At 44.5% G+C, this 23324-nt stretch overlaps 1 protein-coding gene across 2 annotated transcripts in view; it reads right to left on the bottom strand.

The window, feature by feature from the left end:
• Positions 1–23324, bottom strand: part of CLIP2 (CAP-Gly domain containing linker protein 2) — a 234474-nt gene that overhangs the window by 17697 nt on the left and 193453 nt on the right. For both annotated transcript variants that reach the window (XM_063953720.1, XM_063953721.1), the window contains 6 exons: positions 19513–20457; positions 15849–15906; positions 14306–14389; positions 13774–13930; positions 8391–8550; positions 7995–8180 (listed from right to left, as the gene is read on the bottom strand). In XM_063953720.1, coding sequence (XP_063809790.1) covers positions 7995–8180; positions 8391–8550; positions 13774–13930; positions 14306–14389; positions 15849–15906; positions 19513–20457 — 1590 coding nt within the window. The remainder of the gene's footprint in view (positions 1–7994; positions 8181–8390; positions 8551–13773; positions 13931–14305; positions 14390–15848; positions 15907–19512; positions 20458–23324) is intronic.

Here is a 23324-nt window from a genome sequence, read left to right as displayed (position 1 = left end):
AAGCACAATAGGGTTTTCCTCAAGTTTAAGAAAGCACAGCTCAAAACTTGTGTTACAATGCCAGAACAAGCATCTCGCAGACTATTACATATTGCCCTTGGTTTTGCTTGGCATCTTCTGCGTTTTAACGTCAATATATAGCCATTTAAATTGCTTTGCAAGCTATGCTATAAAATAATTATGAGGTCCTGGAGCAATGACGGTTGCTTCCAATAAGCTAAGTGGAAACCTGCCTGGAGAGAATGGATTTCTATACATAGTATAGTGAAGATGCTGAGTCACAAAGGATAGTAACTTGCTGATGGGAAATAGAAGGGCACAAGATGGTACTTATTATTTCCGTAAATCGGCAGTATATTTCTCTGTGGCAGGTGCAATTTCTCCATCTGCAAAACATTTCAACTGTGTCTCTAGATGCAGTCACTGACTGCGAGGCGCCCGTGGCTGGCTAGCAACTCAGTACCTCCCTGAAATTCGTCCCACCAAAATTACATCTCTCTGCATGCAATTTCTATCTGCGCCCAAAATGGTAACCATCTTGGACTCATGCATAGTGCGACTCAAATCCATGCGCAGACTGAAAACATTGATCGGCTGCATTAGGCACCAACATTGCGTGCAGCTCTGAATCAGGCTCATAGGGTTTATAGTAAAATATATTCCAAGGGGCATATTCAACTGTGCGCTCATTTTTTAAAACCCCGCAGCGCTGTGTTTTTCCTTTTCAACTGAGGGAGAGAAATGAGCTGCAGTGATTTAGAAATCACTGTGTCTTTTTCCTTGCACCTCCAGAGTAGGACACCTCAATTCCTTTTTACCTACTGGACTTTTACACTCTGCCTAACAAGCATTTGCACGATTAGCACTTTCTTTTATATTACTAGATCAATATTGGCCTTGCAGCCCCTGCAGCAGCTCATCATTCTTTGTACGCCGCAGCTGACATTGAGGCCCGCCGAGCGGCATTGGCAACAGAGTCTCCATAGCGGCTCCTTTATACCTCCAGCAGCGTCTCCGTGTAGGACTCCGCCCGGTGCAAGCCCTGCACTCTCCCTCCCAGTGACAGCTACGTAGTGGGCAACGCAGGATAATCTAACCGAGGACGCTCGGTTAGTAACCAGCCCACGGGAGAGGTCATTTTGACTTTATCTGACATCAGAGAATTTCTACATAGCGGCGCCACATTAAAACATTCATGGGACTGCAGTTACCTTTCTAAAACCTATGAACTGTTCTACATTATAACATTTTCATTCATACCCAGGATACGATACTGTTTCTATTTGTTGGATACAAATGTTGCATACTGTTACCGCTCACATCACAAGTGCTTGTTTTATCTGATATCCAGTACAAGGGCATTTGACTATTTCCCTATAAGGTTTAAGTCCAGATTATATGGTTTATTATATGAAAATTTATTTTTTTATTGTCATACTAAATTCTTTTTTATAATATATCTCAGCATACGTCAGCTTTTGTTCATACTTCCAATTTCATTGCGCAGCTGAGTCCTTTTTCAATCCACCTCCAGAGTAAGTCTGATTTTTCCTAAAATCGTCATATTTAGGAATCATTGGGACTTGCTCTGGCACCCACCCCCGCAATGACTAATTAAACAATTGGAAGTTTCCAATTAGCTGAATTAGTCCATAATTACTCATCTTCTGAAGTGGTGTTTGTTTTGACATGTTATATCTTTCCCCCCCAGGGCACATGGTTTTGCCCATCTGGAAACAAATTTGTTGCTACGGTCAAGTCTGAATTAGACCCATAGTTACTGACTTCATTCATGCAATGTGTACTCTCAAATCGACAAGGAATTCATTTATAGTTGCTTCAAAGTATAAATTATCCAAACAGCTGGCAGTACATAAATCCAACAATAATCTGCAAGATGCGTTCTCTTCAGGATTAGCAGATTCCATAGGCCAAAGTCTTATGTTTTACAAAATAGATCTTACATGAGATTTAGCAAGTTCTTATCACAGACTCAGGTATCTGTGACTAAGGGGGCCATTTCATTTGTGGTAATGTGTTACCGATCGTCCACAGATGTTTGATTGCGCACATACCTGTGCGTATATGTCTATTACTGTGGACTCAGCATCGCTAGTTTTCTCTGACGTCCTAGTGGATGCTGGGGACTCCGTCAGGACCATGGGGATTAGCGGCTCCGCAGGAGACAGGGCACAAAAATAAAGCTTTAGGATCAGGTGGTGTGCACTGGCTCCTCCCCCTATGACCCTCCTCCAAGCCTCAGTTAGGATTTTGTGCCCGTCCGAGCAGGGTGCAATCTAGGTGGCTCTCCTAAAGAGCTGCTTAGAAAAAGTTTTTAGGTTTTTTATTTTCAGTGAGTCCTGCTGGCAACAGGCTCACTGCATCGAGGGACTTAGGGGAGAGAAGTGAACTCACCTGCGTGCAGGATGGATTGGCTTCTTAGGCTACTGGACACCATTAGCTCCAGAGGGAGTCGGAACACAGGTCTCACCCTGGGGTTCGTCCCGGAGCCGCGCCGCCGACCCCCCTTGCAGATGCCGAAGATGGAAGAGGTCCAGAAGCAGGCGGCAGAAGACTTTTCAGTCTTCCTGAGGTAGCGCACAGCACTGCAGCTGTGCGCCATTGTTGTCAGCACACTTCACACAGCGGTCACGGAGGGTGCAGGGCGCTGGGGGGGCGCCCTGGGCAGCAATGTATAATACCTTTTTATGGCTAAAAATACATCACATATAGCCCTTGAGGCTATATGGATGTATTTAACCCCTGCCAGATCTCACAAACTCCGGAGAAGAGCCCGCCGAAATAGGGGGCGGGGCTTATTCTCCTCAGCACACAGCGCCATTTTCCTGCTCAGCTCCGCTGTGAGGAAGGCTCCCAGGACTCTCCCCTGCACTGCACTACAGAAACAGGGTAAAACAGAGAGGGGGGGGCACTTTTTTTGGCGATATTACTATATTTAAGCTGCTATAAGGATACAACACTTATATAGGGTTGTTCCCATATATATTATAGCGCTTGGGTGTGTGCTGGCAAACTCTCCCTCTGTCTCCCCAAAGGGCTAGTGGGGTCCTGTCTTCAATAGAGCATTCCCTGTGTGTCTGCTGTGTGTCGGTACGTGTGTGTCGACATGTATGAGGACGATGTTGGTGTGGAGGCAGAGCAATTGCCGGTAATGGGGAGTCGACACCGGAATGGATGGCTTTGTTTATGGAATTACGTGATAATGTCAGCACATTACAAAAATCAGTTGACGACATGAGACGGCCGTCAAACCAGTTAGTACCTGCCCAGGCGTCTCAGACACCGTCAGGGGCTGTAAAACGCCCTTTACCTCAGTCGGTCGATACAGACCCAGACACGGACACTGAATCTAGTGTCGACGGTGAAGAAACAAACGTATTTTCCAGTAGGGCCACACGTTATATGATCACGGCAATGAAGGAGGCTTTGCATATCTCTGATACTACAAGTACCACAAAAAGGGGTATTATGTGGGGGGTGAAAAAACTACCTGTAGTTTTTCCTGAATCAGAGGAATTGAATGATGTATGTGATGAAGCGTGGGTTAACCCAGATAGAAAAGGGCTAATTTCAAAAAAGTTATTGGCATTATACCCTTTCCCGCCAGAGGTTAGGGCGCGCTGGGAAACACCCCCTAAGGTGGATAAGGCGCTCACACGCTTATCAAAACAAGTGGCGTTACCGTCTCCTGATACGGCCGCCCTCAAGGATCCAGCTGATAGGAGGCTGGAAACTACCCTAAAAAGTATATACACACATACTGGTGTTATACTGCGACCAGCCATCGCCTCAGCCTGGATGTGCAGTGCTGGGGTGGTCTGGTCGGATTCCCTGACTGAAAATATTGATACCCTGGATAGGGACAGTATTTTACAGACTTTAGAGCAATTAAAGGATGCTTTTCTTTATATGCGAGATGCTCAGAGGGATATTTGCACTCTGGCATCGAGAGTAAGTGCGATGTCCATATCTGCCAGAAGAAGTTTATGGACACGACAGTGGTCAGGTGATGCGGATTCCAAACGGCATATGGAAGTATTGCCGTATAAAGGGGAGGAATTATTTGGCGTCGGTCTATCGGATCTGGTGGCCACGGCAACGGCCGGGAAATCCACCTTTTTACCTCAGACCCCCTCCCAACAGAAAAAGACACCGTCTTTTCAGCCGCAGTCCTTTCGGTCCTATAAGAACAAGCGGGCAAAAGGACAGTCATATCTGCCCCGAGGCAGAGGAAAGGGTAAGAGAGGGCAGCAAGCAGCTCCTTCCCAGGAACAGAAGCCCTCCGCGGGTTCTGCAAAGCCCTCAGCATGACGCTGGGGCTTTACAAGCGGACTCAGGAACGGTGGGGGGTCGACTCAAGAATTTCAGCGCGCAGTGGGCTTGCTCACAGGTGGACCCCTGGATCCTGCAGGTAGTATCTCAGGGTTACAGGTTGGAATTCGAGAAGTCTCCCCCTCGCCGGTTCCTAAAGTCTGCTTTGCCAACGTCTCCCTCAGACAGGGCGACGGTATTGGAAGCTATTCACAAGCTGTTTTCTCAGCAGGTGATAGTCAAGGTACCCCTCCTACAACAGGGAAAGGGGTATTACTCCACGCTATTTGTGGTACCGAAGCCGGACGGCTCGGTAAGACCTATTCTAAATCTGAAATCTTTGAACCTGTACATACAAAAATTCAGTTTCAAGATGGAATCACTCAGAGCAGTGATAGCGAATCTGGAAGAAGGGGACTTTATGGTGTCCCTGGACATAAAAGATGCTTACCTGCATGTCCCAATTTGCCCTTCACATCAAGGGTACCTCAGGTTCGTGGTGCAAAACTGTCATTATCAGTTTCAGACGCTGCCGTTTGGATTGTCCACGGCACCTCGGGTCTTTACCAAGGTAATGGCCGAAATGATGATTCTTCTGCGAAGAAGAGGCGTATTAATTATCCCTTACTTGGACGATCTCCTGATAAGGGCAAGGTCCAGAGAACAGCTGGAGGACGGAGTAGCACTAACCCAAGTAGTGCTGCAACAACACGGGTGGATTCTGAATTTTCCAAAATCTCAGTTGACCCCGACAACTCGTCTGCTGTTCCTGGGAATGATTCTGGACACGGTTCAGAAAAAGGTGTTTCTTCCGGAGGAGAAAGCCAAGGAGTTATCCGAACTTGTCAGGAACCTCCTACAACCAGGAAAAGTGTCTGTGCATCAATGCACAAGAGTCCTGGGAAAGATGGTGGCTTCTTACGAAGCAATCCCATTCGGCAGATTCCACGCACGAACTTTTCAGTGGGATCTGCTGGACAAATGGTCCGGATCGCATCTGCAGATGCATCAGCGGATAACCTTATCGCCACGGACAAGGGTGTCTCTTCTGTGGTGGTTGCAGAGTGCTCATCTGTTAGAAGGCCGCAGATTCGGCATACAGGACTGGGTCCTGGTGACCACGGATGCCAGTCTGAGAGGCTGGGGAGCGGTCACACAGGGAAGAAACTTCCAGGGAGTATGGTCAAGCCTGGAGATGTCTCTTCACATAAATATACTGGAGCTAAGAGCGATTTACAATGCTCTAAGTCTGGCAAAACCCCTGCTTCAGGGTCAGCCGGTGTTGATCCAGTCGGACAACATCACGGCAGTCGCCCACATAAACAGACAGGGCGGCACAAGAAGCAGGAGAGCAATGACAGAAGCTGCAAGGATTCTTCGCTGGGCGGAAGATCATGTGATAGCACTGTCAGCAGTGTTCATTCCGGGAGTGGACAACTGGGAAGTAGACTTCCTCAGCAGACACGATCTACACCCGGGAGAGTGGGGACTTCATCCAGAAGTCTTCCACATGATTGTGAACCGTTGGGAAAAACCAAAGGTGGATATGATGGCGTCTCGCCTCAACAAAAAACTGGACAGGTATTGTGCCAGGTCAAGAGACCCTCAGGCAATAGCTGTGGACGCTCTGGTAACACCGTGGGTGTTCCAGTCAGTGTATGTGTTTCCTCCTCTGCCTCTCATACCCAAAGTACTGAGAATTATACGGCAAAGGGGAGTAAGAACGATACTCGTGGCTCCGGATTGGCCAAGAAGAACTTGGTACCCGGAACTTCAGGAGATGCTCACGGAAAATCCGTGGCCTCTACCTCTAAGGCGGGACCTGATTCAGCAGGGACCGTGTCTATTCCAAGACTTACCGCGGCTGCGTTTGACGGCGTGGCGGTTGAACGCCGAATTCTAAAGGAAAAAGGCATTCCGGAAGAGGTCATTCCTACACTGGTTAAAGCCAGGAAGGAGGTGACTGCACAACATTATCACCGCATTTGGAGAAAATATGTTGCGTGGTGTGAGGCCAGGAAGGTCCCCACGGAGGAATTTCAACTGGGTCGATTCCTGCATTTCCTACAAACAGGATTGTCTATGGGCCTCAAATTGGGGTCCATTAAGGTTCAAATTTCGGCCCTGTCGATTTTCTTCCAGAAAGAATTGGCTTCAGTTCCTGAAGTCCAGACTTTTGTTAAAGGAGTACTACATATACAGCCCCCGGTGGTGCCCCCTGTGGCTCCGTGGGACCTTAATGTAGTTTTGGATTTTCTCAAATCCCATTGGTTTGAGCCACTCAAATCGGTGGATTTGAAATATCTTACGTGGAAAGTAACCATGCTACTGGCCCTGGCTTCAGCCAGGAGAGTATCAGAATTGGCGGCTTTATCGTATAAAAGCCCATATCTGATTTTCCATTCGGACAGGGCAGAACTGCGGACGCGTCCTCATTTTCTGCCTAAGGTGGTGTCAGCGTTTCATCTGAACCAGCCTATTGTGGTGCCTGCGGCTACTAGCGATTTGGAGGATTCCAAGTTGCTGGACGTTGTCCGGGCATTGAGAATATATATTTCAAGGACGGCTGGAGTCAGAAAATCTGACTCGCTGTTTATACTATATGCACCCAACAAGCTGGGTGCTCCTGCTTCTAAGCAGACGATTGCTCGTTGGATTTGTAGCACAATTCAACTTGCACATTCTGTGGCAGGCCTGCCACAGCCTAAATCTGTCAAGGCCCATTCCACAAGGAAGGTGGGCTCATCCTGGGCGGCTGCCCGAGGGGTCTCGGCATTGCAACTCTGCCGAGCAGCTACGTGGTCGGGGGAGAACACGTTTGTAAAATTCTACAAATTTGATACCCTGGCTAAAGAGGACCTGGAGTTCTCTCATTCGGTGCTGCAGAGTCATCCGCACTCTCCCGCCCGTTTGGGAGCTTTGGTATAATCCCATGGTCCTGACGGAGTCCCCAGCATCCACTAGGACGTCAGAGAAAATAAGATTTTACTTACCGATAAATCTATTTCTCGTAGTCCGTAGTGGATGCTGGGCGCCCATCCCAAGTGCGGATTGTCTGCAATACTTGTACATAGTTATTGTTACAAAAAAATCGGGTTGTTATTGTTGTGAGCCGTCTGTTCAGAGGCTCCTACGTTTGTCATACTGTTAACTGGGTTCAGATCACAAGTTGTACGGTGTGATTGGTGTGGCTGGTATGAGTCTTACCCGGGATTCAAAATCCTTCCTTATTGTGTACGCTCGTCCGGGCACAGTATCCTAACTGAGGCTTGGAGGAGGGTCATAGGGGGAGGAGCCAGTGCACACCACCTGATCCTAAAGCTTTATTTTTGTGCCCTGTCTCCTGCGGAGCCGCTAATCCCCATGGTCCTGACGGAGTCCCCAGCATCCACTACGGACTACGAGAAATAGATTTATCGGTAAGTAAAATCTTATTTTCCTGCGCACCCATAAGGAGTAGAACTAGCATTGTTGATGTTGAGTTGTTTCAGGCCCGTTCCAAGATCTGTCAATCAGCTAAATCAATCGTTCCCTAAATGCCTTAAAATAGAATTAACACCAGCTAACCCAGTGACGAACCATGACCAATACAAACATTCCTTGCTCTCATAAATGACTAAAATAAACCCATATGCTTTTGAAAAACATTGTTGTGTTCATACCTGAGATTTCTCAGTACAGTTCCTCATGGCCTCCATTAACTTCTCCACTTGATGACCCTGGTCTAGAGCTATTCGAAGTGCATCTTCGGTGCTGCACAAACGTTGCTGTAACCGGACAACCTCTGACTCCGTGGATGGGTCTATTAATGAGTATCTCCTCTGGTCTGACACTGATTTCTCTTTATCCTGATGTGCAAAGGGGAAAATCAGGACAGGAAAATATCTGCACAAACACAAATGAAGTTGCAAAGGCTGTGTATTATGAAAACTTGTACTTTGTTCATTTCTCAGACATTTAGGTATCATATGACCAAGAGGCTAGTTTGAACACCAAGATCCTTCAATGCTTAAGAATAACAGATTATTCCAAGATGGGAAGTTCTTGATTAAACTCACCAAAACCATTAATTTTTCTCTAAGTACTTTGATTTCCTCTTTTAACTTCTGCTCTTTTGATCTCCAGTCTGCCTTATGCACTTCCCGGCTCAGGTCTTTCTCTGGTCCTGGAGAGTGCCGATTTGCTTCCAGTAGCAGAGCTCTCAGTTCATTCAGATTCCTACAGTACCAGAATGTGACAAGCAAATCTATCTGTGTGCTATGCATGATCTGATAATTCAGTATATTTGAGGCAGACAGTAGTAATGGAATAGGAAAACAGGTAATCACAATGACTTAAATCCTTATCAAGTCCTTATCTTAAGACCATGTTGTATTAACCAATACTGTTTCTTAAAACAATCTTATTTTAGCTCAAATTGGCTTTCAAATATCCAAGTGCATTGACTATTCTTAAATGTTTGTTAAACTCATTCATATAACTGTAATGTAACCCTGGACAGGCTTCACAGAATATAGCCTGACACATCTCGGTTATGTTGGAGGAACTGCAGCGAAGTACAGACTCTTGTTCATGCTTTGTGGAGCTAATGTGATTCGTGATTTATGGGAATAAGTTTCCAATCTAATTCACTGTGCCACTGGGACACCTCTTTCAATTTCACCTGAGATTACTCTCCATCACTATTCCCATCAGCTTCATTCTGACAATAAATATATTGCAGACCATGTACCCATTGCCACTAAAGCAATGCTGGCCCAATTATGGAGAAATACTGTTCCGACCTCCCTTCTCAAAAATGACAGCAAGCAACCAAAGAAGTTGTGATATGAAGACCCTTGGCTTCAAGTATGCAACTTCATCCTATTCTCCTTTGTTCAAACGACACCAATTATCCAAATACTATACGCAGCACATTACCACACTGGGTTCCTCCTCCATTCTTTGAATGGTTATTTGCCGACCTTGGTATTCTGAGATGTCGCTCTATGTTTGAGATATATTTATATCATACTTGCCTAGTTTCCTGGAATGTTCATATGACTCACAATTTTCGAGGGTGTAAAGGAGAGTAGCCCACTTTGTGGCTCTTGCTTCTCTTTCTTGTGAAGCAGGCAGAGCAGGGCCATGATGATGCAATTAGTGTCATTAGGCTTCTTTGTCACAGTTTGTGACTCATATCACGGCACAGCAGCTGGCGAGACCTGATTTTGCAGATTGTTATAATCACGATGTGAGATGATATGCAAAGGGGGATTTGATAGTGCAAATCGTAATATCAGCCTTTGCCACTTGGACTTTCAGAGGGCAAGTCCCAGATGTTGAGTACAAGGAAATGGAAAAATAAAGGAACCTAAGTATCCTGAAATCTTTTTCTGTTTTTTTAAGGATATAAATTTGATTGGGGGCGTGGCCTGGAGCAGCTAGGAAATGGCAGCAATTTACCAGCTCTCCTGCTGAAATCCTAGAATATATCCTACAAGTGGCTGTTTCTCCCCCAAATTACCTTTAATTATGAGGTATCCTCTACTGTCTGTATGGAGCTTTGTGGAGGGCTGCATGTTCGTGGTCCCTCTGCATGCTTCCTGAAGCTTTGAGCGGCCGGCATGTCCTCTACACAGAGACCTAGTGTTCCTGCCTTTGGCTCCCACGGCTGTTCTGGCGAGTGGTGCTTACCTGCTGCTGTGTCCTGTTCCTCATCTGTATCCCCTGGGATCCTGCATCCAGCTCCCACTGCGTGTCTCTCCTGTGGTGCTCGATTGTTTATTCTGGTATTTGTGGCATGTGTGAATGCTGAAAGCCGCCATTTTGCTGCTGGTTACAGCTGGTTACAGTCTTCAGGATATCCCTGCTGTTCAGCATGTCCTGGGTGGTGAGCGGAGTTTCCGGCTGGTTTGTTTGCCACAATGTCAGTTTTGAGTTCCTGCTGCTTTTTGCTAGATTGTCTCCTCTGTGAGTCCTGTCGGTGAGCTTTGGTGGTATGCTAGCCACCACCATCTTGCCGCTGGGGGTCCTTCTCAGTTGGTGCTTTGGTATTTTTGCTGATTTGGAACTCTTGTATTGGTGGCCACTTTCAATGCACATGATGGTGCGGTCCGGCTCCTTACAGCTCAAAGCCCTGGCATTGGCTGCAGCATAAAGGTTTGCAGTATTCATCTGGTACTCTCTCCAGGTGCATTTCCTGTGCCTCAGCTGCCTGATACCTCCTGATGATCTCCTTGCAGCTCCTGTTGGTAAACTCTGTTGGGGTACTTGCCGTCGTCCTTTTTGCTGCTGGTCTTCTCCCTGCTGTGCTGGAACTCCTACACTGGTGGTTGAACACCTTAAAGACTGGCAGCTTCTTGCAGCAAATTCTCCAGTCTATTAATGCCTCCACACAAAGGCTTCTCACTAAGTTTGAAGACATGGTAGCTGCATCCCCAAGTGCTGTAGTTGCTATCTGCAGGTCTTCTATGAAAGAGCAATCTGTATTTATCCTTCCCAAGGGCTGCATTTATACCTGAGCTTGAAATCCTTTCAGTTTCTCTGTGTCTTGATTTTCATTGTGATTTTTCCAAAGACCCGTTTCACATTTCTAATGGCGAAGTTGAGTCTCCAGGATTTATCATTCAAGTACTCGATGTCCTTTTCTGTGTGCCCTTGGGAGGACAGGAGGCTCCAAGATCTATTGTTCAGGTACTCCATGTTCTTTCCTGAGTGTCATTGGATGAACGGGGATGGGATGGTTTCTACAATCTCACAAACGGCCAAAGTTCGGCCAAATTAATATTTTGAAGCCCATCCTTTTGTTGTATCCAAGTATTCTGGGTTTTTTTTTATCGTGTCATATATACAGCAGTATGATGGCAAGTATTATGTGTGGGAGGAACTCTGTATGCTTGTAATGTGGGAAACTGGGCTTAGCCTAGCTAATACCCCTTTCACACCGCAAACCCAGGTCTGACCCAGTAACTTGAACCTGGGTCCGACCCAGGTTGGACACGGGTCAGACCTTTCACACTACACTTTCAATGCAGGTTATTGCAGGGTTGGCTCCTTTTACCTCAACCCGGGTCAGCAACTAAAACACCATGGATGTCATTTTAAATGGACTTTTTTTGGCTCAGAAAGATAAGGTGTCAGAAGGGCACAAAAGGAGAAGGTGGGTACAGCTCACAGCATTGCAGGAATCATGGCGGACAGAGCTATGTTTTTATACACAATTGCATCATTAACTGTTCCATTAACTTACCTCCCAACTTTTCTAATTTTCGTGGGACAGTCCTGTTCTTGTGGGGACTGTCCCGCTTTCCCACCCGCGGGCTGCAGTGTCCTGCGGTGAGGGTGGGGGGTAGTTGGGAGGCTCCTGTCTTAGCATGCGCACAGCATTTATTCACAGGTGACAGAGGGAGGGGGGGGGCATGCCAGCAGCTCAGAGAGCGCTGGCATGCCCCCTCAGTGATGGTACAAGGGGGCGTTACTCGCGATTGAGGCTCTGCCACGAGGCCATGCCCCTTTCATATAGCACGCCCCCTTTTTGGGCGTGCTTAGCGCGCCAAGGTCCCTCTTTGCACTTTTAATAAGTTGGAGGTATGCAGTAAGCTGCCTAGCAATCTCCGCCTCACCCCTAATTCTTAATGCTCTCTGTTCTCTCCTGTGTAGCAGGGCTCAGGCTGCTGAGTGCTGACATCATCATGGTACACAATCAGCACTTTTACATGACTGCAGGGTTGAATAACCCGGGTTGGACACTTTAGAGTGCACAGTGTCCCGGGTCCAACCTGTGTATAACACTGCTTTTATACTAAGTTGAAATGCATAGTTACTCGACCAGGGATATTCAAAAGTGGTGCTTTTAAACTGCACCTCGACCCAAGTTGAGCTGGCTCGACCCGGCAATATCCCGGGATATTTTTAGGGTGTGAAAGGGGTATAAGGGTCATAAGTCTATTGCCCTCGTTAGTTATGTGTTTTCTTTTTCTTCATTTGGGTGGGAGGAGGTTAAGCGAGCAAGTGTATTTTAAGGGGTGGGGGGTTTAGGGATCCAAGTATGCCTAGGATGGGGTTACGTCATACAGGGGGGGGGGGTTATGGGGAGGTTTGTTTTCGGAGTAATTATTTAATACTGTTATTTGGGCAGATGTGGGTTTGTAATATTTTAGTATGTATTTTTTATTGTCTTGGTATGCGGTTAGTATATTTGGGATCTGTAGTGGCGGGGTATTTTGTTTTCTGTACTTCCTTACATCTCCGGTTATGTGAGTCCGAATGGCGCATTCGAGTTATATTTTATTTATATGGTGTGGGGTACTATGTATATCATAGATCCTGTATTATGCCCTTTATTATTATATACTGTTCCATGTTATTTTCTCCTGTATGCCCCATTTGCTTACTCATGTCAGCCACATTCCCTTTGATTATATATTTTATTTTATTGTTGGGAGTATTTAAAAAAAAAAAAAAAACAAGAAAAAATTACTTAATTAAAAACACATGTAAAAATTGATGTTCACTTTTTCTGTTACTCCCTTTTACTCCCTTCCCTGTCAGTTATGTAAACATAATCCCGGCAAGCTTGTCTATGTACTCTCAAATCCCCTGCAAGAAAAGCTTTTGTGCCAGGGACATACTTCAAAGCTGCCACTAACATCAGCAAATGTCATGGTGTAAGAGGGCCTGTATATACACAATGATCATTCAGTAACCATTATAGACACTGCAACATAATATATATCTCACCATCTAATAGGAAAGTACTTGTAGCCAGAAAATATTTTTTTAAGTCTACTTATGTTTGACTGACATAAAAAAAACCTAGCCAGGACCTATGGCCTGATTCATTCATAATGCATACACATGTGCATGCACACGCAAAATAATAGGATTCTTCCACAGTATTCTGAACAGTACACATATTTGTGTAAAAAAAATACCCAGGATCTCCGTCTGGAAACACGTTCAGCAGCACTCACAGGTACGTTATGCTGCGTGCAGGAAATACAGCATACACACTGCATACCCACTACTCAGAGTGGTTGGTGTGTAGCTTCTGTGCATATGCCCAGTTGCCAACCAAAAAGGACCATTTACCATAAAACAAAAAACAGGTGAGACTTTCCCGCCTCAGAATTGCTGTACATATACAATATGCAGAATGCACGCTACATACGTAGTATGCAAAAGATGCTCAATCTGGGCACTCAGAGCTACATGCAAAATCTCAGTCGGGCCCATAAATATATGCCTTCTGATGCCTTTCTTCTAATCCAGTACTACGGATAAATTGTGACAAGTGCACAGTTTTTAGTCTTACCTTGATACTGAACTGTAAACTGTAACCATTACGAACTGCAGGATGAAACCCTTAACCATGGCATCCTCATAAATGCTAAGTGATTCAGGAAATCTGCAATCTAGATTTGAATGAACCTTCTCCCTTTATAATTTGGTTGTACTCACCTCTCCTTTTTGAGCAACTCCTGGCTTATAACGACAAACTGGCCTGATGCATCATGGGATTTCCTGGAAAAAGCCTCTAATTCCACTTCTAGTTTTTTATTGTCCTTCACTAACGAATCCATCTTCTTGTCTCCTGATTTACATTTACTTTCTAATGCTGCAGAACATTGAATACATTTCATCAGTAGTACATTTCTTTTTTTCAGTTTTTTATTTTGCAGTATATAACTCAATTATATGCTAAAACGGTGACTGACTGCACTAACTTGCAGGGGTCCTTCTACAAACTGCAGAGGATTTTCTAAATCTATTTGGTTTCAACATAGTGTAAAATTAAATAAGGACTTAAGGATTGAATTATATAGTTTCCCAGCTGCTGAAGAATAGAATTAAAGTCAGGTAATTTAGGTGAGCGTCACATGTAATATACTCCAATAGAATGCATAAATGCACTACACTGCTTTTACTTAAAATTAATTACTGCTTCAAAACTGTGTGTTCTGTAGCCTATAATAATATAATACAAACTTACCATTTATTTGAGCCCGAAGTGATTCGATATGAGCAGACATAGATGATATTTCTTTTTCTCGTTTGTTAAGTTTGAGTTGCAGATCTAAATGAAAAGAAAATGAGAATTAATAATTTCTAGCATAGTAAGAGTAGTGATTTCATATCACCCTAATCACTCCCAAATCAGTAACCCTTGCATAGGCAAATGCAGGTGGAGGGTGGTTAAAGTTGCCCAGCCAGCCTGGCCAGCGCCCAATACATGCAATATGGTGCCTTTGCACATGCCCAGTGGCAGCAGATTTTCATACCAAGCCTATTGTGTGTGTGTGTGTCTGCGGAAGTGAGTGCTCAATCATCACACCAGAGAGAGAATCTGATAAGTGGCTTATCGTGATCATTGGGCCTGCCTGCATATGTCTGAAGTACTATATAACATAAACTGCTGTTTGTTTGGGGCAGACTATAGCTTGTTGCATGTTAATTATGCATCCTTCATGGTCTGGCGACAATCACTCAAAAATCAAACATTTGTAAAGCCCATCCAGAAATCTTGCATTTGCCTCTGCCTTGCCTACTCAAAGTAGCATATCTTTTGCACACTCCAAATCACGATGCTAGTCACCCGTATACTGCTACACTGAGGTGTACTACCCTGAATCTTAGGAAATACGTTCCTCACTTCATTCCCTAGCAGTTGTGAAACTACGGAGACCCGATTTCCCATGTCACATAAACAGTAATTCAATTATCTGTGATGTGCGGTAGATGTGCACAACATGCATAATTAGGGTAGAGAAATATTATCCATTTTGCTGCACATATAAAATGTAACCTATGGGGATTGCTACTGTAATTGGAAAAAAGGAACAGCAGCAGATATCGGGAACATCGGAGATATTTGCTGTGGAACACCTGTCATACGTCCAGGCGATACTTTTTTGGGGGGGATTTCCTGCAAAATTGTTTTAATTAAAATGCCCCATAGGGAAAGCAAAAAGCAGAGCAGGCAGTTGACAGGTAAGACTTTGCAATGGGTGCGTGGTGGGCGGCGCAGATTCCCCCTGACTGAGGCGCCCATATGCACCGCACACATTGCATTATTTACTATAATAATTTATTTGTGCATGCACTGCTAAACAATTTAAAAAAATGAGAGAATTGACGCAGAGCAGTGTGAGGAAAGATAGGACTAGTTTTTAAATGTGATTTAGTGTATTTTAAAAGTAGTGGTCCAAATTATGGAAGTGAATCACCCATGAATATTCTGGATAAAGGAGCCCATATGTTAATGAAATTCCTTCTCTTCCAGTTTTTAGATCACAAGAGCACTCAGCAGGCAGTATAGCACAGTGATGCAAGATTCCTTTAATGAAGTCCCATAGTGTTAGTGTGACCTTTACGTACTGCACTGAGTGTTAAGCTAGTGGAGGGAATTATAACACTGCAGGAGTTTATCAGAGGAAGCCTGCATCTGTCCCAGCTCCCCCTACCTAAGGTATGAAAGCCTGAAGAGAGGCATTTCATCCAGGCCTGTCATGCAAAATCTGGATAATACAAATTACCTTCCATTATTGTTTTCATGTTCATTTTTTCTTCTGAAAAGTCATTTGCTTCAATCATCTGCAAAAGATGAGAAATATATTGCCATTATAACTTAACTCTTACAGTGTTTAACAGGCATATGGTAACTGTAACATGTTCCTATTTTTTGCAAAAATTCCATATGTTATTACGTTATTTTGTTAACGCCACAGAGCCTGATTTAAAGTTGGGTGTAAGTTAAACAGCGGTCCACAAATCTCTGCATTATTTTATTGTGCATGTTACTCGTATTCTGTACTTAGGGTCGAGAAGACAGCCAGCCGCCAGCCCCAGGTCCCAGCACCTGTGCAATGGATCCGGCAGGTGCCGGGACCTGCGCATGCACAGACACTTGGCGAATGCGCAGAGCATTGGCTGCAGCCCATAGAAGCCGGACTGGGCTGCGCCAAAGGAAGGGAGTGGCTTCCTATAGGAAACCAGCTCTCTGCTTATCAAAGCCCGGTCTGGCAGTCCCAGAGGGAGGAAACACCTCCCAATGGGACTGTCGTGTTTGTCTGTGGTTGACAGGTAGGACTTCCAACAGGAAGTCACTACCAGATACAGTAAAGCCAGTGCAGTCACGGATTGCATCTGGCTTCACTGACAGTAATCGGGATGGCGGCTTTTACCTGGGGGAATAGGTAAAATCCACCACTGGTAGGGACATGTAAAACTTAGGCCAACCCTTCAGATACTAATCTTCCACTGTGTCTCCCATAGCACTGGAGTAAAGAGATGCAGATGATCCTAAGATACATGCAATACAGTGGCGGAACTTGTGAGTGATGGGCCCAGGTGCAAACATATAATTTGGGCCTCCCTCCTCTGACAACCCAAGCTCATAATATGCCACACGTCAGTGGGTGAGAAGCAGAGGATGACAGGGGGAAGCAGTGGGTGCAGAGAGAGGCACAGAGTGATAGGGAGAGGTAACAATGGGTAGATGCAGTGGGTAACAGCAGTACAAATAATCAGTCCTGCACACAGTTCTGTGTGGAGACCAGGGAGGGTGTACTTTGGTGGGGGTGTGTTTTGAAAGAAGTGTGCTACTACACAGACTCTAGACTTCCCGTCCTCCAAGGAAAGTCTCATGCCTATCCCAAGATGGTCACCAAGATCACTATTGAGAATGTGCAGGGGCCGTCTTATTTCTATACTGTATAAGACTGTGTAGTGACATGGTGGGAGACAGAAGTACCCTACTTAGCTCCTATGAGAGACCTGGTTAACACCGGCTATAGAGCTGTTCCAGCATCCCTGCACAGCTACCCGTTTGCAGTATACTCTGACAGTCTGGTGAGCTGAATTAAACCTTGATCCGCTCCAAATCCGCCCCATCACCAATGTACATGCAACAGTGGGTATGGCTGTACCAGCTAAATATCAATAAGCCAACACCACTGGTTATGTAACTGGACTGTTCATAGTTTGAGTCATCCACTGGTGTGTGCCTATATAACTCTGCAATACCAGCACCTGCACACACATCATTTCCTGCAGTGGAAACACAGCGGCAATCTGTGAAGCAGCCTCTGACAGCACCAATTACCCCGGCCGTGGCTGCCTTTAATTTACAAATAGCTGGGATTCAGGAAGAATTCACAGCTCTGAATTAGAGGCAGTATGCATCTGTGATCATCAGCGCTGACAGACAGCAGGACTCCCCTATCATTCCAGCTCAGATGGCAAACTGATGCAGCAGCACACACACAAGGTCAACCCCGCCTTCCTGAGGTAAGGGGCATGTTCCTCAGGCAGTGGGGCCCACTCTGCTGCCTTTGCTGAGAAAGTCATCTGACTTTGCTCAAAATAGTCGCGCAGTGGCCCAGGGGAAAACTCATTACTGGTCTGGGCAGCAGTGGGCCCCTTAGTCCCCAGGGGCCCAGGTACAATGCACCTGCTGCATCAATGGTAGTTCTTCCTCTGATGCAATATGAGGTTACAGTTATTGCAAACTGATCACTTAACATTGCAATCTTTCATCTCTTCCGCTTGATTACAGTGACACCAGAGATCATTAAAAGCATAATTTACTGCACGCCAACAACAAGATAGTTGCCTGTGCTCATTAATTGGCCTCTATACATTTCTATCAAATTAAATTTGCATATCTTACATTTAATTTATTCTCTCTATCTCGCCACCCCCTCCCTGTCTCTGTCCATCACTCTCCCCCAACACTTTCTCCACTCACCTATATCTTTCTCATTGCCACCACAAAACTTTTCCTCTTTCTCCCTCTTCCATTGTCTTTATCACTGCCCCCTCACTCTCTTCTGTGCATCACTGACACTAGTGGGAGGGCCCAGACCAAGGGGTTGATTTATCATGAGTTTTATCATATGCAACGAGTTATAAAACTCATTGATAAATCTCTCTCAACTGTCATTATGTTGCAACGTGATGATATAATTTTTTATCAGCAGTCAATTTTATTATATCAATTTAGACCTATAACACTTGATTTTAACATGAAGAGTGTAAATCAATTCAGAATTTGTCCGAAATCTAAACCATTCCATGCATCCCTAACTGGTGATTTGGTATATTTAGTTGACATACACAATGTTAACATTCATTATGACAGGGGCAGCATGGATGGTGTAATGGTTAGCATTACTGCCTCACAGCACTGAGGTCATGGGTTCAATTCCCACTATGGCCTTAACTGTGTGGAGTTTGTATATTCTACCTGTGCTTGCGTGGGTGTCCTTCGGGTACTCTGGTTTCCTCCACAATCCAAAAATATATTGGTAGGTTCATTGTCTTTCAACAAAAATGAACACTATGTACATGGGCAGACTAGATGGGCCAAGTGGTTCTCATCTGCTGTCAAATTCTGATCTTGAATGTGTCAACACTGATGTAGGGGTAAATTTACTAAGGTGGGAGTTTTATTTAGAACTGGTGATTTTGCTCATAGCAACCAGTCAAACTCTACTTGACATTTATCTAGCTGCTTCTAGAAGATAATTGATAGACTCTGTTTGGTTGGTATGGGCAGTTAAAACATACCTCCCAGCTTACTACATTTACCCCGTAATGTTGATACTGCTGAAATATTAACTTACTGTTTTTGCGGTCATTCTGTCCCTTGATGACATTGTCCCTTGTTGTCAATGTCAACATTTTATACATAGACATTCTGACTGTTTTCCTTTTCTGGAATGTTGGTTTTGAAGTAATGTATTACATGTTCTTATATAACAATTATGTTACAGTGCTGTGTATCACATTTACTTTAATGGAAATAAGAATTTTGAAGAGGTTAACTGCAAATGTAATTGCAAAATGTGCAGCCAAGATGTCATGCATCATATTAAAAGGGGTAAATGTAATATGGTGCGAGAAGCCGAAGATCCAGGATTATGCAGAGAATGGCTGTATTTTTAAGTGGCAATCATTTACAAGGCAAAATCATGGTTTAAAAATATGGCTATTCTCAGAAGAGAACTTGTACCTCCGACTTCTCGCAATCTATTACATTTACCACAAGGTTTCTTTCACTTGCACCTCAACAAAGTCTTACAACAATAAAATACATTAAATAATGTTATCCAATATATGAGTTTATGTTGTCGTTATAAAACATCCATATGTCTACAGTAAATTGCTGAATGAAGAAGAAAAGAAAAAGAACCCTACATTGGCATTCTGTGACAGGTGAAGAGCTTCCATTGACTGCAATTTGTTTTCCAAGACCAGACTTTTCTCCTGTAGCCTTTGGATCTCCTGCTTGTTTCTTACATCTGCTTTCTGGAGCACTTCGTAATCTTGCATTTTCTTTTCAGCAGTTGAAATCTGCTCTTTTAAGAAGGCTATGGCTTGTGTCTTGTCATTGTAATCGGCGTGAGCCTTTTCTAGCTCACACACTCGCTGTTCTGCATCTCTGCATTTGTCTTTAATACACTGGAGCTCTTTGAGGTGTTGATTGGTTTTTGATTCTAGCTGTGTTCTCCAGTTATTATTGCCCTCCTCTACTTCATCCCGAATCTCCTGAAGTTTATCTTTGAGACTCTCCCTCTCTTTGACATAGACTGCCATTTCAATCTCATTCTTAGCCTTTAGATTTTCAAGTTCAAGCTGGTGTTCCATTTTAAGGCTTTCTAAGCTGGCTTTAAGTGCCACTATTTCTTTGTATTGGGAGTCAGGACTGGTGACCAGGGAACCTTTCAAGTTTTCCAAAGACCTCTGGTGATCAGAAACTAAACTGTCCAATTTAGACTTCCAGTTGTCCATCATCCCTATATTTTCTTTTGTGGCCTGCTCCAGTCTTCTCTTCAGCTCTACAATTTCCTGGGTATGTTTCTCATTCAGTGTCTTCAATTTTTCCACCTCTTGTTGGTATCTTTTCATGCTCTTCTCATACTTATCTCTCTGCTGACTGCTCTCCTTTTGGTGCTCCTTGCTAGCAGACAGAAGCTTGTCCCGTAAACGCAAGGCTTCAGTTTGAAGTCCAAGATTGGGTTCTGTTGACTCTGACTGACTGGTGTTGACCAAACAGTGTTGAAGATCTTCAATCTCATTGCGGCGAAGGTTAAGTTCCTCCTCCAGCTGCTGAATCCTCGACTGCTCTGCTACTGTTGTTAGCTGCAAAAAGAATGATGACAACATGGTGTCAATTTATATCATGATTCCTTGTAAATGATAATTATATAATTATATATAAATTCTTAATGACCATGTTTTAGTAAGTTATTTTACACCAAGGAATAATGTTTGGTTCATAGGTTTGCTGTAAGTATATCAATTACTAAATGTTTTATTGGTATAAACTTTACTCATTTAAGAGCATTCTGGGGGAAAAAAAAACAGATTTGTCCAATCAATCAAGATTCGCAGACTAAAATCTAGATATGCCTTGGTGTAAAATGAACTGGACATGACATATGGATATGTGTTATTTGTTTGTTAAGATTTAGAATATATTATAACTGAACTGGCTACGGTTAACTATATTTAAGTTGACTTGATCTTGAAAGAATAAGGAATCCTGTGTGTATTTTTATTATTTTAATAAGATTTTGACTCTCCTGGAACAGTTGGAATCAGAAATTCAAGATAAGTTTTCTTGCTATAATATTTAACTTCATTTGGCACCCAAAAGTGTTAATACAGAGTGCCATGATTTTTGTATGCCCTAAAAATAGATACCCTGAATTTCAACAATATAGAGTTGGGGTTACAGTATTATGTGTGCTTGTTATGTATTCCTACCTGCAGATATTTACAGTTAAAAAATATTCGGAAAGTTGATTAGTACTATTCTATGTGTTATACACATTCCCATATGTATGAAGTAAAAGACACTTCGAAACATAGGGAAGTCAGAATTTTCATTGACTCAATAAAAAAACAACAACTTTACAGTACTATATTTTATAAAACAAAGGTGAAAGCCACAGAAAATAAGATTTTACTCACCGGTAAATCTATTTCTCGTAGTCCGTAGTGGATGCTGGGAACTCCGTAAGGACCATGGGGAATAGCGGCTCCGCAGGAGACTGGCACAACTAAAGAAAGCTTTAGGACTACCTGGTGTGCACTGGCTCCTCACTCTATGACCCTCCTCCAGACCTCAGTTAGGATACTGTGCCCGGAAGAGCTGACACAATAAGGAAAGGATTTTGAATCCCGGGTAAGACTCATACCAGCCACACCAATCACACCGTATAACTCGTGATACAATACCCAGTTAACAGTATGAAATATATAACTGAGCCTCTCAACAGATGGCTCAACAATAACCCTTTAGTTAAACAATAACTATATACAAGTATTGCAGACAATCCGCACTTGGGACGGGCGCCCAGCATCCACTACGGACTACGAGAAATAGATTTACCGGTGAGTAAAATCTTATTTTCTCTGACGTCCTAGTGGATGCTGGGAACTCCGTAAGGACCATGGGGATTATACCAAAGCTCCCAAATGGGCGGGAGAGTGCGGGATGACTCTGCAGCACCGAATGAGCGAACTCTAGGTCCTCCTCAGCCAGGGTATCAAACTTGTAGAATTTAGCAAATGTGTTTGACCCCGACCAAGTAGCTGCTCGGCAAAGTTGTAAAGCCGAGATCCCTCGGGCAGCCGCCCAAGAAGAGCCCACCTTCCTCGTGGAATGGGCTTTTACAGATTTTGGATGCGGCAGTCCAGCCGCAGAATGTGCAAGTTGAATCGTGCTACAGATCCAGCGAGCAATAGTCTGCTTTGAAGCAGGCGCACCCAACTTGTTGGGCGCATGCAGGATAAATAGCGAGTCAGTCTTTCTGACTCCAGCTGTCCTGGAAACATAGATTTTTAGGGCCCGGACTACGTCCAGCAACTTGGAGTCCTCCAAGTCACGAGTAGCCGCAGGCACCACAATAGGCTGGTTCAAATGAAACGCTGAAACAACCTTTGGGAGAAATTGGGGACGAGTCCTCAATTCCGCCCTATCCATATGGAAAATCAGATAAGGGCTTTTACAAGACAAAGCCGCCAATTCTGACACACGCCTGGCCGAAGCCAAGGCCAACAGCATGACCACTTTCCACGTGAGATATTTTAGTTCCACGGTTTTAAGTGGTTCAAACCAATGCGACTTTAGGAAATCCAACACCACGTTGAGATCCCAAGGTGCCACTGGGGGCACAAAAGGGGGCTGAATATGCAGCACTCCCTTAACAAATGTCTGAACTTCAGTTAGTGAAGCCAGTTCTTTTTGGAAGAAAATCGATAGAGCGGAAATCTGGGCCTTAATGGAACCCAATTTTAGGCCCATAGTCACCCCTGACTGTAGGAAGTGCAGAAATCGACCTAGCTGAAATTCCTCCGTTGGGGCCTTCCTGGCCTCACACCACGCAACATATTTCCGCCATATGCGGTGATAATGGTTTGCGGTCACTTCTTTCCTAGCTTTAATTAGCGTAGGGATAACTTCCTCCGGAATGCCCTTTTCCTTCAGGATCCGGCGTTCAACCGCCATGCCGTCAAACGCAGCCGCGGTAAGTCTTGGAACAGACAGGGCCCCTGCTGCAGCAGGTCCTGTCTGAGCGGCAGAGGCATGGGTCCTCTGAGATCATTTCTTGAAGTTCTGGGTACCAAGCTCTTCTTGGCCAATCCGGAACAATGAGTATAGTTCTTACTCCTCTCCTTCTTATTATTCTCAGTACCTTGGGTATGAGAGGCAGAGGAGGGAACACATACACCCACTGTGTTACCAGAGCGTCCACAGCTATCGCCTGAGGGTCCCTTGACCTGGCGCAATATCTTTTTAGCTTTTTGTTGAGGCGGGACGCCATCATGTCCACCTGTGGCCTTTCACACCGGTGTACAACCATTTGGAAGACTTCTGGATGAAGTCCCCACTCTCCCGGGTGGAGGTCGTGTCTGCTGAGAAAGTCTGCTTCCCAGTTGTCCACTCCGGGAATGAACACTGCTGACAGTGCTAACACATGATTTTCCGCCCATCGGAGAAT

This window comes from Pseudophryne corroboree, chromosome 2 (genome assembly GCF_028390025.1).
Source record: "Pseudophryne corroboree isolate aPseCor3 chromosome 2, aPseCor3.hap2, whole genome shotgun sequence".
In the NCBI taxonomy this organism is placed as follows: Eukaryota; Metazoa; Chordata; class Amphibia; order Anura; family Myobatrachidae; genus Pseudophryne; species Pseudophryne corroboree.
The sequence above is the reverse complement of the archived record's forward strand: the minus strand, read 5'-3'. Positions and strand labels throughout refer to the sequence as shown.